At 44.2% G+C, this 17500-nt stretch overlaps 1 protein-coding gene across 1 annotated transcript in view; it reads left to right on the forward strand.

Annotated features, from left to right (window-relative positions):
- The first annotated feature begins 2424 nt into the window (after positions 1–2424).
- Positions 2425–17500, forward strand: part of LOC124803364 (cilia- and flagella-associated protein 45-like) — a 162194-nt gene continuing 147118 nt past the window's right edge. Inside the window, exons 1-3 of the mRNA XM_047264550.1 lie at positions 2425–2667; positions 2923–3063; positions 11382–11542. Of these exons, the coding sequence (XP_047120506.1) occupies positions 2425–2667; positions 2923–3063; positions 11382–11542 (545 nt within the window). The remainder of the gene's footprint in view (positions 2668–2922; positions 3064–11381; positions 11543–17500) is intronic.

Consider the following 17500-nt stretch of genomic DNA (forward strand, 5'->3'; position numbering starts at 1 on the left):
AGAAAAAATGCAGATGATAAACGGGTGCTCATTGGACAAATACTTCATACTAGAACTGACATGTGATTACATTTTCACGCAGTTTGGGTGCATAGATCCTGATAAATCAGTACCCAGAACAACCACCTCTGGCCTTAATAACGGCCTTGATACGCCTGGGCATTGAGTCAGAGCTTGGATGGCGTGTACAGGTACAGCTGCCCATGCAGCTTCAACACGCTACCACAGTTCATCAAGAGTAGTGACTGGCGTATTGTGATGAGCCAGTTGCTCGGCCACCATTTACCAGACCTGGAGACTGTGCAGTCGAACATTTTCTGTACCCAAAAAGGCCCGTACAAGACCTGCAACATGCGGTCGTGCATTGTTGTTGTTGTGGTCTTCAGTCCTGTGACTGCTTTGATGCAGCTCTCCATGCTACTCTATCCTGTGCAAGCTCCTTCATCTCCCAGTACCTACTGCAGCCTACATCCTTCTGAATCTGCTTAGTGTATTCATCTCTTGGTCTCCCTCTACGATTTTTACCCTCCACGCTGCCCTCCAGTACTAAATTGGTGATCCCTTGATGCCTCAGAACATGTCCTACCAACCGATCCCTTCTACTAGTCAAGTTGTGCCACAAACTCCTCTTCTCCCCAATTCTATTCAATACCTCCTCATTAGTTATGTGATCTACCCATCTAATCTTCAGCATTCTTCTGTAGCACCTCATTTCGAAAGCTTCTATTTTCTTCTTGTCTAAACTATTTATCGTCCATGTTTCTCTTCCATACATGGCCACACTCCATACAAATACTTTCAGAAACGACTTCCTGGCGCTTAAATCAATACTCGATGTCAACAAATTTCTCTTCTTCAGAAACGCTTTCTTTGCCATTACCAGTCTACATTTTATATCCTCTCTACTTCGACATTCATCAGTTATTTTGCTCCCCAAATAGCAAAACTCCTTTAATACTTTAAGTGTCTCATTTCCTAATCTAATTCCCTCAGCATCACCCGACTTAATTCGACTACATTCCATTATCCTTGTTTTATTTTTGTTGATGTTCATCTTATATCCTCCTTTCAAGGCACTGTCCATTCCGTTCAACTGCTCTTCCAAGTCCTTTGCTGTCTCTGACAGAATTACAATGTCATCGGCGAACCCAAAGTTTTTATTTCGGTTCCATGGATTTTAATGCCTACTCCGAACTTTTCTTTTGTTTCCTTTACTGCTTGTCCAATATACAGATTGAATAGCATCGGGGAGAGGCTACAGCCCTGGCTCACTCCCTTCCCGACCACTGCTTCCCTTTCATGTCCCTCGACTCTTATAACTGCCATCTGCTTTCTGTACCTCCGCTTTCATGCATTATCCTGCTGAAATGCAGGGTTTCACAGGGATCGAATGAAGGGTAGATCCACGGATCGTACCACATCTGAAATGTAACGTCCACTGTTCAAAGTGCCGTCAATGCGAGGTGACCGAGACGTGTAACCAATGGCACTCCATACCATCACGCCGGGTGATATGCCAGTAAGTGCGATGACGAATACACGCTTCCAATGTGCGTTCACAGTGATGTCGCAAAACACAGATGCGACCATCGTGATGCTGTAAACAGAACCTGGATTCATCCGAAAAACGACGTTTTGCCATTCGTGCACCCTGGTTCGTGGGTGAGTACACCATCGCAGGCGCTCCTGTCTGTGATGCAGCGTCAAGGGTAACCGCAGCCATGGTCTCCGAGGTGATAGTTCATGCTGCTGCAAACGTCGTCGAACTGTTCGTGCAGATGGTTGTTGTCTTGCAAACGTCTCCATCTGGTGACTCAGGGATCGAGACGTGGCTGCACGATCCGTTACAGCCATGCGGATAAGATGCCTGTCATCTCGACTGGTAGTGATACGAGGCCGTTGGGATCCAGCACGGCGTTCCGTATTACCCTCCTGAGCCCACCGATTCCATATTCCGCTAACAGTCATTGGATCTCGACCAACGCGAGCAGCAATGTCGCGATACGATAAACCGCAATCGCTATAGGCCACAATCCGACCTTTATCAAAGTCGGAAAGTGATGGTACGCATTTCTCCTCGTTACACGAGGCGTGACAACAACGGTTCACCAGGCAACGCCGGTCAACTGCTGTTTGTGTATGAGAAATCGGTTGGAAACTTTCCTCATGTCAGCACGTTGTAGGTGTCGCCACCGGCGCCAACCTTGTGTGAATGCTCTGAAAAGTTAAGCACTTGCATATCACAGCATCTTCTTCCTATCGGTTAAATTTCGCGTCTGTAGCACATCATCTTCGTGGTGTAGCAATTTTAATGGCCAGTAGTGTACTTAGTCACAGACTAATTAACCAAGCCCAACGAAGCAGAAGAGCTACACATGTAAGTAGGCGAAAACACAGCAGAACGATCTCTTGTTGACAGGTACGATGGGCGTTACTGTGGAAGATGACGTTTGTCCAAAGAAAGAGGAAGGTGGGCAGAAGGAGAACGAAGACGGCGCTCAGGCGGAACAGCTAGACATCCCACAGCCCGGAGTTCTGAAGCTGGAGAAGATGCGCATCGTGACTCCAGACTACGTCCGTGAGATCACCGTGCCCAGGGCCAAGAGTTCCCCCGAGGCGCCGCTGATGCATGCTGGCGACTTCCAGAGACTGCGGGCCCAGGCCAAGGTATGTCTGCCATCTGCACAGACAGGAATACATGTATTGTTTCGTTATTTAGGAATGACACAAGGTTTTCGTAGGACAAAATACACTGGTTTATTATAAGTCTACAGAATAACGCTTAACAGCGATACTAAATTTCCTTTGCGGCAAAGAAAGCAAGACAATTCGTGTCTGGTAAGACACAGATAGGTAAATTTCGGAGAAATTATTAAATAAAACTGTTCACAGCGCAAAACTTTATCATGTATACGGTTGTAGGTTCTGACGCTCGAGGAGAGGAAGGCGCTGTTGGACGAGAAGGAACGGATGAAGGAGAAACTGCTGAGCGAGAGCCAGGCCAGGAAGGACCAGATGAAGGAGTGGGAGCAGCAGCGCCAGCAGGACCGCAGGCTCAACGACGTGAGTCTGCTGAGTTTGTAAGAGCACTCGACATGTCGTTTAAGAACAACAAAAAGCATAGTTCATGTATATGTGTATGTATACGTATGCAAATTTAGAGCTTGATTTCACAAACCTGGAATAGGCACTAGGCAGTGGTCTAGTAGAAGCCATCCCGGTGCTGGCCTGAAATAATTTAGGGAAACCACGAAAAACCGAAATCAGGATAGTCCGATGCAAATTGAAGTCTCCACCCTCCCAAATACAAATCCAGTCTGTTTGAAACAGCGCAACTTCAGACGGCTTATTCCTTGTACGAGGGTAATCCCAAAAGTAAGGTCTCCTATTTTTTTATAAGTACATAGACCTGTTTATTTCTACAATGGTTTACATCAGTTTATAGCTTGAACATTTAGCTGTTCTTCAACACAATCACCATTTCTGTCGATGCATTTTTTGTAGACGCTGTGGCACTTTTTGTATGCCCATGTCATACCAGCTCGCCACCATGCTGTTCAGAAGGTTATGAAACTCTTCTTTCACCTCATCGTCGGAGCTGAATCGATTTCCGGCCAAATGTTCTTTTAACCTAGGGAACAGGTGATAGTCAATGGGCGCCAAGTCAGGACTATAGAGTGGATGGGTGATTATGTTCCACTGAAATTGTAGCAGGAGAGCAGCGGTTTGCCGAGTGATGTGTGGGCGAGCGTTGTCATGGAGAATGTGATCGCCCTCGCTCAACATTCCTCTCCTCCGGTTCTGAATTGCCCGCTTGATTTTTGTCAGAGTCTCACAGTACCTGTCAGCGTTAATTGTGGTCCCAGTGGGCATAAAGTCGACCAAAAATACCTTTTTCTGTTCCCAAAATACGGTTGTCATGACTTTACCGGCAGACTGTGTTTGTTTGAATTTCCGCGGCTTTGGCGAAGAAGGATGCCGTCACTGGCGTAATTGTTGCTTGGTCTCAGGTGGAAAGTGGTATGCCCAGGTTTCGTCACCCGTGACAATTGAGTCCAGAAAGTTGTCCTGTTCGGCTGCAAGGCGGTGCAGAATGCGCGGGAAGCATCAACTCGTTGCCGCATGTGGTCCTCAGTCAGCATGCGTCGCACCCATATTGCGCGCACCTTCCGGTGTTCAATGTTTCCGTTAAAATTCTGTGAGCGGTGCTTCGGAAAACCTCCGAAACCAACGTGCAGAGATCATCCAGGGTGATCCGCCGATCTTCACGCATGCTTTGCTCAACCTTCAACACTGTCTCTTCAGAAATTGACGGTCTCCCGCTCCTTTGTTCGTCGTGAATTTCGGTCCGACCAGCTGCAAACTCTCAACACCACTTACGAACATTTTTGACATCCATGCAAGACTCACCATACACTTCCGTCAATTGGTGATAGATTTCAATCGGCGCAGTGCCCTATGCGTTCAAAAACCGAATAACTGCGCGCAATTTGCACGTGGCGGTAACATCCAACAGGAGATCCATACTCAACGGCTGTCAAGCCAAGACTGAGCGCCTCAGAGCGGCTTGCGCATGTTTACACACAGCGCGTGAAGCACTCTTCATAACAGTGTGACCAACTGCCACACAAACAGAGTTCTGTACTTATGAAAAAATGGGAGACCTTACTTTTGGGATTACCAAGAATTTATTTACTAATGTAGACAGCTAATACTACAATGTTTTCAATACCGATCACCGCACACAGCCTACATAAACATATTATTTCATAATATAATTCTACACACACTATCAGCTGACATCAGGGTCACGGTAAAGATGCTTGAATTTCATTTTGTGTACCGGAAATTCCCATTTGCTCGCCTAAGTAAATGAGTCAGCATACCTCCAAAGGAGTGAGATATTTGGCTCAGAAAGAGGATAAGATGTTAGTACTATACGGAACTTTAGTGTCAGGTTTCCAAGAGAAGAAAAAAGATTATTATAATACCTTCCTCTATAATAGTATAGTGTGAAAGCGTGTTATGAAATGATGGAGAAGTTTTATTATTATAACTTCTTTGTGCTACATTTTTTTACCAAACACTTATTCTGTTTAACCTAACTAATCCTTCATTGTACAGAATGTATTACTTAAGAGGGACATTTAACAGCCTCTTTAAATAAATCTGTTTCAGTAACCTCTTTTATCTCCTTAAACAATTTACTCCACGATTTTGTTCCTTCATAAAAAAGGCTCTCTTGTTCTTTGTGTTAATTGTTTTTTGGTAAATGTAATTTCAGACTAGATTTTGTTCCATTATCAAGCCGTTTGTGAAGTAATTATTTTCAATGTGTACAACTGGCAAATGTTCTCACACAGTGTATTCAAAATCCTTATTGCTTTGAACAGATCTATACAATGAGGCTGACTGCTATTTTTAGTTATTATTCTTGTTGACCTTTCCTGTGGTTTGGAAAGTCTCTACACTTTTTTTGCGTTTGTTCCCTAGGAAAGAATTCTACAGCTAAGAAATGAGTGTACATATGAATAGTATGTAACTAAAAGACACTGACTGTAACACACTGATGACGGGACTCTGTGGATTAAGAGTATTCGCATAGTTAGAATGATACTAGTAGCTTGTTTAATTAACTATTCTGGTATTCACATTTGTGCACCTATTGATGACTCCATAGACATACAGCCTACGACAAATAAGTCTGATGATTGAAGTCACAGAACCGTAGCTGTCATCGCAGTTTCATATAGTATCTCTGTAATCGGGTCCAAGAACGCACACATTGCTTCCAGCCGATAATAGTTTCATCTTTTATTTAGGATCGATCGACACTGTTGGGGGGATGTATGAATGCTTCCATGCGAGTTTTTATTTTTCCACGATTGCAAGGCAAATTTTGAACCTATATCTCATAATTCCTCCGTATAAATTGTCACCACATAGCCAAATTAAATGATGATCAACTAGCATAACTTAGGTAACCTTTGTGACTGCAAAGAACTTATTGGAAACAATGAAAAGACATTTCTCTGTTCCTAAGACGAAGGTGGTTCTTGATGATGCTAGTAGGGATTGGATGAATGCTCTCCGTGTGGAAGGTAAGTACACAAGTGATCAGCTTGATGTAACATATTCGTACGAGGGGGATAAACGTGGGACTTATATGGTCTCAGATGGTCACGCGAACTAGGGTTTTACGCGCTTGAACACTAGTTCTCTGTGTGCTATACGACACATGACAGGAGTTGTCGTCGTTGTCGTTGTTGTTGTTGTTCTTGGGGTCTTCAGTCTGAAGACTAGTTTGATGCAGTTCTCCACACTAGTCTATCCTGTTCAAGCATCCTCATCCCGCATATCTACTGCAATCTTCTTTCATTTACACGTACTCACTGTAGTCAAGCCTTGGACTCCCTCTACAATTTTTACCACCCGCGCTTCCCTCCATTACGAATTTGATGATTCCCTGGTGCCTCAGTAAGTTTTCTATCAACTCACCCCTTGCATTAGTCAAGTTGTGCCATAAATATATACTTTCCCAATTTGGTTAAGTAGCTTCTCATTAGTTACACGCTCTACGCATTTAATTTTCAGCATCCTCCCGAAACACCACATTTCAAAAGCTTTTATTCTTTTCTTATCTGAAATGTTTTACGTCCACGTTTCATTTCTTTCAAGGCTACATTCCGGAAAAATACCTTCAGGAAGGATGTGTTATTTAAATTTTTATTTGATATTAGGAAATTTCTTTCCTTCAGAAATGCTTCTTTCATTGTTACCACTCTGTATTTTACGTCTTCTCTACATGGGACATCGTCAGTTATTTTTCTACAATTCAGTGTCTCTTTTTCTACTCTAATTCCCTCAGCATCGCCTGATTAATTCAACTATATTCAATTACTCTTCTTTTACTTTTTTATGTTTACCTTATATTTCAAGGCACTATTCATTCCGATCACCTGTCCTTTCAAGTGATGTGCCGTCTCTGATAGAATTACAATGTCATCAGCAAGTCTTAAAGTTTTTTCTTCATTCTGAACATCGACTTTGTTTTCAAATTTCTTTTTGGTCTCTCCTTAGCTCGCTCAATTTACAGACAAAATAACATGGAGGATTGGCTATAACCCAGTCTCACTCATTTCTCAAATACAGCTTCTCTTTCACGTCCACCGACACTTATGATTCAGATCCAACTTCCCTTTCATGTCCTTCGACACTTATGACTGCAGTCTCAAGTTGTAAATAACCTTTCGCACCCTGTATTTTATCCTTCATACTTTCAGGGTTTCAAAGATCGTATCGAGTCAACATTGTCAGCAACTTTTCCTAAACCTACAAATGCTATAAAGCTTCTCTCATGCTAGTCATAACTCTGAAATGAATCGCGCAGCTCTTTCCTGAAAATGTTCAGTATCTGCAGTCATCTATAAACAGATTTCCAAACATATAAGCAGCACACAAGAATGTGCCGATGATAAGCTTGCAAAGTGCTTCTTTCGTCAACGAAAGTTATACCTCTCTAGGAGTTCTCTCAACAATTAGTAATCTGGCATTTCACACTGTCGCTTCACATTTAATTGTACCAATGGGGTACGCTGAAGCACTTAAGCTATGTTTCTATCTCTGATGCTGTACACAAGGAAAATAAGTTCCTGTGAAAGAATCAGAAAGGATTCATGAAAAAAAAGACTGTTGTGTGTATTTTCATACACAATATCTCTCAAGCAGGAGATGCAAGTTACGGGTAGATTTTCGTCTACCTAATTTCCGAAAGGCATCCTGGATTGTACTACATCGTCGACTGCGTAGCAATATACGATCATACGGAATGTCTTCGAAAATATGTGACAGCATCGTCGAATTTTAGAACACAGTAGGGGAGACGGGTGCACGTTTACTCACGGGGCACGTTTACGGAGAGCACTTTTCTCGGGAATCATCCTTGATAGAGCGCCACCGGCTTTGAAATATTAGTATTGCCATCTTCAGAGGGCCCTCACAGACTTCACGAGACCAGTTGAGTGGAAGTCTTAGCGCGAAGAAGGTGGGTAAATTTTGTTACCCAGATATCGAAGATTGTTGGGTGCATACCTTTTAGAGTTAGGAACAGATAAATATGTGTTGGTTTACCGTGATTATTCTACTTTATAAGGCATATTTTTGGTATAACCTGAAAGCCTGAAAATTATTACTGTAGTGTAGAAACTAGTTCAGACGTGGCGATGGGGCACATTTACGCATTTCTGTTGGGGCGCTTTACGCACTATTTTGTATTGACATCTTAATTGATACCCCAGTCAAGGAAGCTTTAAGACAACAGCGGTTGGAAACGCAGTCTAAAAATATTAAGGTACATTAGAATAAATTGCTAAAAAAACTGTTTGGACTTAACGAATATCAAGCAGAAAGAATTAATTCTACGTGAGCGAGGACTAATAAGGTCAATAAATTGCTAAAAGCAAGACCAAGGAAAATGTGGAAAGGCCTGCTTGTGGTGTCGTCATTAGTGTGGCAGGTTTTCACATGGTAGCTCTCTACGTTCTCCTGTCTTCTGTTATCCTCTTTATGTAGTGTAATCTCTTCTTTCCTTAGTGTCATCTATCATCTTGTATCTTCTCCTTCCTCTCTATCTCTTGTCATAAACTAGTTCTTCTAAAGCGTCTGTTAAAAGGAATTCCATCTCAATGAATGTCCGATCCAGTTCTTCTTCCTTTCTCTTACAACTAATAGTAGACCTGTGAAGAGGAGTCGGCCGGAGTGGCCGTGCGGTTCTCGGCGCTACAGTCTGGAGCCGAGCGACCGCTGCGGCCGCAGGTTTGAATCCTGCCTCGGGCATGGATATGTGTGATGTCCTTAGGTTAGTTAGGTTTAATTAGTTTTAAGTTCTATGCGACTGATGACCTCAGAAGTTAAGTCACATAGTGCTCAGAGCCATTTGAACCATTTTTGTGAAGAGGATGGAAATGGCCTTGTATTTACTGCTTGAAACGATACGACCAAACCAACAGGAAACCAAGAATGGGTCCTTGCTTTAGATGTAAAAGTTGGGCTCACGACGATTGTGCCACAGTAAACACTTTATTTTTTATGTGGATAAATTTCAACTCAGACAGTGATGATTAATAGGCCTTTAATTACCATTCGAACTTCTATGTAGGCCATAGTATGCTAACTTCAGGGGTAGTGATTGTATGTGGTGTTATTTCAATGATTACGAAGCCTAGTCATATTTACAAAGAACTTGATAGTATGAGATCACATATCGATATGACGTCACGCCCCATCTGGCCTCAGTGCATTCACTGGTTCGGTTAGAAAGGTGTTACGTCCTCCCCTGAGACGAACTGCCCTGCAACTGTTGTAACTAGTTCTTGATGTCCTGGAGGCACTGATCCGGGGATTTTGGTAGTCATGGTAGAATCTCAGCATCATGCAGACAGTTCGTAGAAACATGTGTCACGTGAAAAACGCCACCACGATATTATCGCATGAGAGGTACCACATGAGACCGCGGGAAACTATGTTGTGCCGACAGAGTTCCCTCAGTCATTACCAGTAGCGTCCTGAAGTCATACACGATGACTTCCAGCACCAACATACCATGAGCAACAACACCGTGCCTCTCCCAAAAGATCGTAAGAATGGGACTTCTTCCCAGATCGCTGCCATACTGACCGACGTGGTCATCTGGGGTAGAGCAGAACTGCAGTTCATCGCTGTGCACACTGCGCCGACATCAACTGTGAATGCTTCCCGGTCGCGGAACGACTCCAAGCACAATTGGGCGAAGTGGGGCGGTGGTTAGCACACTGGACTCGCATTCGGGAGGACGACGGTTCAAACCAATATCCGACCATCCTGATTTAGGTTTTTTGTGATTTCCCTAGGTCGCTTCAGCAAATTCCAGGATGGTTCCTTTGAATGGGCACGGCTGACCTCCTTCTCCATCCTTCCCTAATCCGATGGGACCGGTGACCTCGCTGTTTGGTCCCCTCCCCTAAATCAACCATCCAACTCCAAACACAGCAGTTTGTATTGTAGTGTAAACGACAGCCCATGTTTGAGATAGTAATTCCCGAGTCAATCTACTGCTAATCTCCGATCAATTGTGCAGGATGACAAAAAACGTTACAGGGAGACTATTACTTGTTCCCGGGGACAGGTGCAGATGTGAAGCGATTACGATTTGCTTGGCGCACAATACAATATTCCTCCCTAGTCGTGGTCACACCTGTTCGACCGGAAGCCCGTTGACGAGTAAGTGTGTCCTCGGGTTCCTATGCAGTCCAACAGTGAACCCCTGTCACATATGAATGCCCCACAAATCTCGATATTGTGCGACTCGAACAACTGACCAAAGGGAGGTCCACAATGAGGCCAGTTTCAAACTGTGCCAGGTGCTAATAACGCTGTCTCATACGAGTATGTGGCATCTCTGTGCCGTCCGCAGTGATCACTCAACATCTGATGCTATTCACGACTCTTATGTACCTTACCTGAACTCGTAACAGCACTAAAAATGAACAACATTAACGGACTTCAGTGGGCGTTCTAACCGCCACAGAGAATTGCAGCGCTAATCATTTACATAGCCGCTGATGGTATGTATGTGTACGAAGTTACACTGACATCCGACCATGTCTGGGAATTTCACTTTGTATTCCAGGCTGTGAATGATGGATAAATTGTGCGGCCACCTCATATATCTGACATACTGATCATAAGAAAAATATAAGAGAGATTAAGGCACGTAAACTGGTATACAAACAAAAATTTTCCCTTGGTACGACGTGTCCTTCGAAATGCACTGCATAGTAATTTGGAGACTAAATATGAGAATTCTTTCTTTGTCTTTCTTTTGCTACAGCCTTTATCCCACATTGTGTGCAGGGTCGGCATGGTTATGAACGGAATTGGCATGGTTAATTTTAAGGGGTGGCCAGATGCCCTTCTTGCCGCCACCCCCTACCCCCCGGGATGAAAGTAGTTTACCCCAGCTGTCTGCGTCTAGTGTAAATCGTGAAATTGTGGGAATATCTTTCAAATGTCTGCGAGTCGTGTAACTGAGGCGGGACGTAGGGACCAGCCCGGTATTCACCTAGGAGGATGTGGAAAACCGCCTAAAAACCACATCCAGTCTGGCCGGCACACCGGCCGTCGTCGTTAATCCGCCGGGCGGAGCGATCCGGGGCGGGCGCGCCTACTCGAGTCCAGGAAGCAGCGCGTTAGCGCTCTCGGCTACCCTGGCGGGTAAATCTGGCAATGTAATACAGGAAATATTCTTCATCTCATGCATACGAAAACTAGACAAGATGCAGATGACGTCGAATCTTTGCAGAGGCGAGTTCCTCTCGATGACACGGTGCCTCTCCGTATTCCAGCTGGAGAGAGATGCTCGCAAGAGAGCGACTACGCTGCTGAAACACGCGTTCGAGCTGCGCCAGGAGAGCGAGACCGAGGTCCAGAAGGCCAACCGGCTCATCCTGAGCACCCGCTGCCACGCGCTCCGCGACGCACAGGTGCAGAGCAACATCATCCGCAGGTGAGTAACAGTCCTCGCCGTGCCCACTACCACACACAGCTGTTCACCTCCGCCAGGAAGTACACTACCCGATCAAAAGTATTCAGGCACAAATTAGTGGACTTTAAGGGGAGGTTTACTATCTTTCTCCCGAAAAAAGCATGTTCTTTGAGAATTTTTTTCTCGGATGTGTTATAGTTACCAACGTCAAATTTGGTCAAACTGTTTATTGATATTTCCTCTACAAACTGGAATTTTTTCGACCGGAAATGTCGGAGAGCAAAGGCGGAAGTGCCGTCGGAACGAAACAAAATTTCGATGTAGACCTCCACGCGCGGTATGTCACAGGTCAGCCGGCTCGTCTAAAATCAAAATTGAGTTTGCGTTGGCGAATTATATAAGATTCTTTAGGAATTGTACCTCGCTTAAGTTATTTGTATCATTGGAAACAAAATGGTGGCCATTTGAAACAAAATAGGGTTTTTTCATCGATTTTTCGACTTCGTCGGCCAAGTAAAAATTTTTATAGTTGATGGATCGGAATAACAGTGGTACAACTCCTAGACAATTTAGTTAGTTTCACCGGAAACAAAGAATTATGCCAATCGGTTCAGTAGATTTGAAGTTACCTTTCAGCGCGATAAAAAAAAAGTCATTTCGAGAAAAACGCGTTTGAAGTTTTGACTGTATATAAATGAAATATTATGCAACTTACGGTCAATCCGCTATTCCGGGTCCATAAATTAGTCCTTCCTCTTCCTCATAGAGGGCGTTCTGTTCGATCTGGGCCATCCTGCGCGGCTCCAGAGCCGATCGTAGCCGCGCGGGATTAGCCGAGCGGTCTCGGGCGCTGCAGTCTTGGACCGTGCGGCTGGTCCCGGCGGGGGTTCGAGTTCTCCCTCGGGCATGGTTGTGTGTGTTTGTCCGTAGGATAATTTAGGTTACGTAATGTGTAAACTTAGGGACTGATGACCTTAGCAGTTAAATCCCATAAGATTTCACACACATTTGAACATTTGAGCCGCTCCTACGGCCGGTAACAAGCGGTTTTCGGCCGCTTAAATCCGGTGGTCGTCCGAATGTATGGCAAACTGCGTCGAATGGAGCCTCAGGGCGACGTCCATCGTTGTCATGGTCTTCAGAACTACTGAATACCCTTCATTGAAGCTGCTCACTATCAGGAAAGTCGCAGTCTCCACAGTCTTCGCACCAGAATGCAAATGCTTGGAGGCTAACTTCCAAACACACGCGTTCAAACTTTCATTTGAATTTTGTGTGTTTCCTCCCAAGCACCGGTACAATAACTCGTCCTCCGAAAGGGCTTCGTAGATCGGATGCATTACTTTTTGAACTTCTTTGGAGAGCGGCTGGTCGTGGTGATATTCGTCCAGATGTCCGGTAGCCTCTGCAATGCGCCACTTGCACCAACTAGTTTCCCCAGCCGGACAATTTTGGTGTTGTGGGTGGTCATTCGTCGAACACTTGTGGAAATACGTTGCCCAAATTGCCTTCTTCATCTGTTCCACCGAATTGGAATTCCATCGGATTACCAAGCCGTAGTACGTCGTAAGCTCCTTGATCACTTGATCACTTGATCCTTGGGCAAGCACATAGAATAATTTTTCGCGGCTACAAAGTCGAAATTCCCGAAAAAAACTGGTGCGTGGAAAAGTCCGATTTCAAGCAGGTCCATTTTTTTGCTCAACCGCGAATAACAAACATTTCTGTTCCGTATTCTGAAAAACCGTTTCAGGGGTGGATTCTGAACACTTTTATGGATCCAAAAATGCAACTTAAAAAATCGATTTTTTTGTACCAAAAGATAGTAAACCTCCCCTTAATATCGGGTGAGACACCCTTCGCCTTAGTGACGGCTTGGGCTCTCGTGGGGACGCATTCAGTGACGTCTCTGAGTATCTGTGGAGTAATGGCAGCATGTTCTTCCTCAAGATCCGAAACCAGAGAAGTAGTGCTGTTGGATGCTACGGTCTCGAGCGAATCGACGTACTTACTCAGCAACCGGTGGACCGGTGTATCATTGGATTCACGTCGGGACTCTGGGCAGGCCAGTCGATATCGGGAATGTTGTTGTCGTCCACAAACCTTTGCCTCGCATATGCTGCTTTACGACAGAGTACACAGTCATTCTGATACAGTCATCGTTTCCGATCTGTTCCTCTTTTTTATGCAACACAAAATACTGGAATCGTGTTCATATCCTTCCACATTCAATGTTTTCACATCGCAATAATGGGACCACAGCCTAAGCACGAAAAACACCCGGATACAGTAAAGCTACCTCAACTGTACTTCATTACACATGATGGCAGCTAAAGTTTTTCGGCCTGCCGCTGTGGTCGAGCGGTTCTAGGTCATTCAGTCCGGAACCACGCGGCTGCTACGGTCGCAGGTTCGAATCCTGCCTCGGGCATGGATGTTTGTGATGTCCTTAGGTTAGTTAGGTTTAATTAGTTCTAAGTTCTAGGGGACTAATGACCTGAGAAGTTGAGTCCCATAGTGCTCAGAGCCATTTGAACCATTCGGGCATGGATGTGTGTGATGTCCTTAGGTTTAAGTAGTTCTAAGTCTAGGGGACTGACGACATCAGATGTTAAGTCCCATAGTTCTTGGAGCCATTGGAACCATTTTAAAGTTCTTCAGGTATTCGCCAAACCCAAACCCTGCCGTTGGATTGCCACAGGGCATCTCTCCAAATTATTCGTGTCCAGTGATCCATCTCTAATGGCGTCGCTCTTTACACCATCTCAGGCGCCTCTTAGTACTGACTACAAATATGTGTGGCGTACAAGGGTGTAAGACAGGGATGTAGTCTTTCGCCCCTACTGTTCAAACTATACGTCAAAGAAGCAAGGACGGAAATAAAAGAAAGGTCCAAGAGTGGGATTAAAATTAAAGGTGAGACCATGGCTGTCAAAGATAAAAGACCAACGCAGTTATGCCTTAAAACAGATAACTTATAGAAAGGTTGACAATCTTAAACTCAAAGCCTCTGCACCAGGTTATGACTAAAATGTAACAAACTATGCATGGATTTATATAAGTTCAAACACACTACGCTGACTTACACTATTAGAATATATCGGCCCTTTCACAACGAATGCTGCATAACGCATGCATCGTTATTAACGAAAGATGACATAGGACATAAAACAGCGAAACTGTAGTATGTAAGATGTAACTGCGTTGGTCTTTTATCTTTGACAGTCATCGTCTCAGTTAGACATGCGCAATGTTCCCCGCCATGTTGTTTTGCAGCGCATTATCTAGTCCTACTTAGTTTCACGTGAGCTCCCGAGGCCCACCGCACGGCGTCCATGGAGACGAGGCGCACGCCAGAGCTTAAGTCTCGGTGTTGATTTAGTACTTATGTATCGCATTTTTAAAATGTGACTACGCCTATTCAGGCTGCTTTAATTTTATTTCTAGACCATCCCCTCTTAGACAAATTATAGATTCAGGTATATCTTCTGAAGAAGGCTCAATTATTTGGGCCGAAACCTAGGTAAAGGTTGGTTTCATTACGGCAATCGAGGCTGATAGTTTCCTATATATTAGAGTATCACGATTGCTGACTGTGCTGCAATGTTGAAAGTATTAAAATATCAGTGTTAAGATTCGCTGATGATATTGTTTCACCCACCCACCCAGTTACACACACACACACACACACACACACACACAAACGCGCGCTTTGTTGGTATCCTCAGTGAAAATGACAGAATTTCTAAACCCGCAATCATCATCCTAAATTTATAATATTCGAATTGAGATAAACACAAAATATCGTAAATCAAAAATCGGAACACGCATTGAAATCCCAAGTCTTAACTTGAACTAGCAACTAAAATATCAAAATCACAATATAGACTAACAACGAACATTTCAAAGAATCCCAAAGAAGTGTGATAGGCCACTTACTAGTCTGCCCCCTTAGCTGAGTGTTCAGCGCCTCTGACTACCATGTAGCGGGCGCGGGTTCGATTCCTGACCGTATCAGAGATTTTTTTCCTCTTGGGAATTGATATTGTGTTGTTCTCATCATCATCGACCCTAAGCCGCTAAATGTGGCGCAACTGAAAAGACTTGCAACTCTACAGCCGAACTTCCCCTGGTGGGGACTCCCACACATCAATTTACCATATGATCATTTTATTTCAGGACCTTAGCGTTTACACTATATTTTAATTATCTAGAGGATAGCATTGTAAGCTCCATGAGGATGTTCGTGGATGGTACAATTGTGGATAAAGAGGTAGCAACGCCAGAAGACTGCAGGAAAATGCAGGAAGAGCTGCAGAGAATCGGTAATAGATGAAGGGATTGTTGGTTGAGCTTCAACATAAACAAATGTAACGCACTCCGCATAATTAGGCGAAGAAATCCACTAGCGATCGATTACATTGTCGGCGGTAAATCACTGGAAACAGTTACTACCACAAAGTACCTAGGTGTACTCATTCGGAGTGACCCAAAGTGAAACGGCCACACACACAAAAAAAATTACAGAATAGGCAGAAACCAGTCCATGATACACTGGGAGAACCTTAAGGAAATGTAATTCATTTACGAAATAATTGTCTTACAAAACCCTTGCAAGATCGATTCTTGAGTGTTGCTCATCAGCTTTCACGTTGAGTTAACAGAGAGAAGATTTAACAAAGAGCGCCGCGTTTCGTCACGGGACCGTTTACTCGCCGCGAACGTGTTATGGAGATGCTCAACAAACTCCAGTGGGAGACATTACAAGAAAGGCGCTGTGCGTCACAGAGCCGTTGCCTGTTGAAATTCTGTGTTTGTACATCCCAAGAAGAGTCTAGTAGCACATTACGTAGAGCGAAATGACAATGAACAGAAAATAAGATGGATTAGAGCTCATATGGAAGTTTACCTACATTCATTCTTCCCGCGCGTCTTTGACGAATGGAACAGGGAAGGGGGCAAACGATAGCGGTACCAGAAATGCCCCCCCCCCCCCCCCCCACACACACAATAGACACCCTGATGTGGCTTGCTGAATATAGATGTACATGTAGAAAGACAAAACAAGCCATGACTCGTAGCCATATTGTAAACTGGTATTTAAGTGCGTGTCTAAACCAACACGTTCTTAGGTATCAAGAAGTGGTTAATCTGGTTGTGGTTGGAAGAGGATGGGTAGCGGGCCATAAAATAATAGAGGAAGACCAACTCTTGAATACAGTAAATAGGTTCAAATGGATGTAGCTTGCAGAAGCTGTGCAGAAGTGAACAGACGTAGCATAGCCTAGTGTGTGTAAGTCAGCAACGAGTCATCTTTTGGTTAGCGTTGCTGCCTCTCGATTAAGTTTGATTCTCAACAAGTTCGGGGATTTTCTTCGCTCTGGACTGGGTGTTCGTATTGTTGGGTTGGGTTGTTTGGGGAAAGAGACCAAACTGCGAGATCATCGGTCTCACCGGATTAAGGAAGGATAGAGAGGGAAGTCGGCCGTGCCCTTTCAAAGGGACCATTCTGGCATTTGCCTGGAGCGATTTAGGGAAATCACGGAAAACCTAAATGAGGATAGCCGGACGGAGGATTGAACCGCCGTCCTCCCGAATGCGAGTCCAGTGTGGTTCGTATTGTTCTCACTATCACTTCATGCTCACGATCATTGATGCGCAAGTCGCCGAAGTGGCATCATATAAAAAGACTTCCTCCAGGGGACAGAACATCCCAGAAAAGGGCTCCTGGGCAAATATGCCACATGCGCATTTCATGTTATTTCAGCTTCTATAACTTACGTGTTCGAGTGGTCTTTCCTTTATCAACTGCAGAGAAATCATTTCATATCCCCATTAAACTTGTACACGTCTGACATAACAACTGAATATTTTACATGTAATACTCTACAGTGTTACTCGATATGTAATAACGAAAGTTAGGTCTTTCGATGATTAGTTGCCGTTATTTTATGGCCGCACTATCAAGTTGACTAGGTA

This window comes from Schistocerca piceifrons, chromosome 6 (genome assembly GCF_021461385.2).
Source record: "Schistocerca piceifrons isolate TAMUIC-IGC-003096 chromosome 6, iqSchPice1.1, whole genome shotgun sequence".
Lineage (NCBI taxonomy): Eukaryota > Metazoa > Arthropoda > Insecta > Orthoptera > Acrididae > Schistocerca > Schistocerca piceifrons.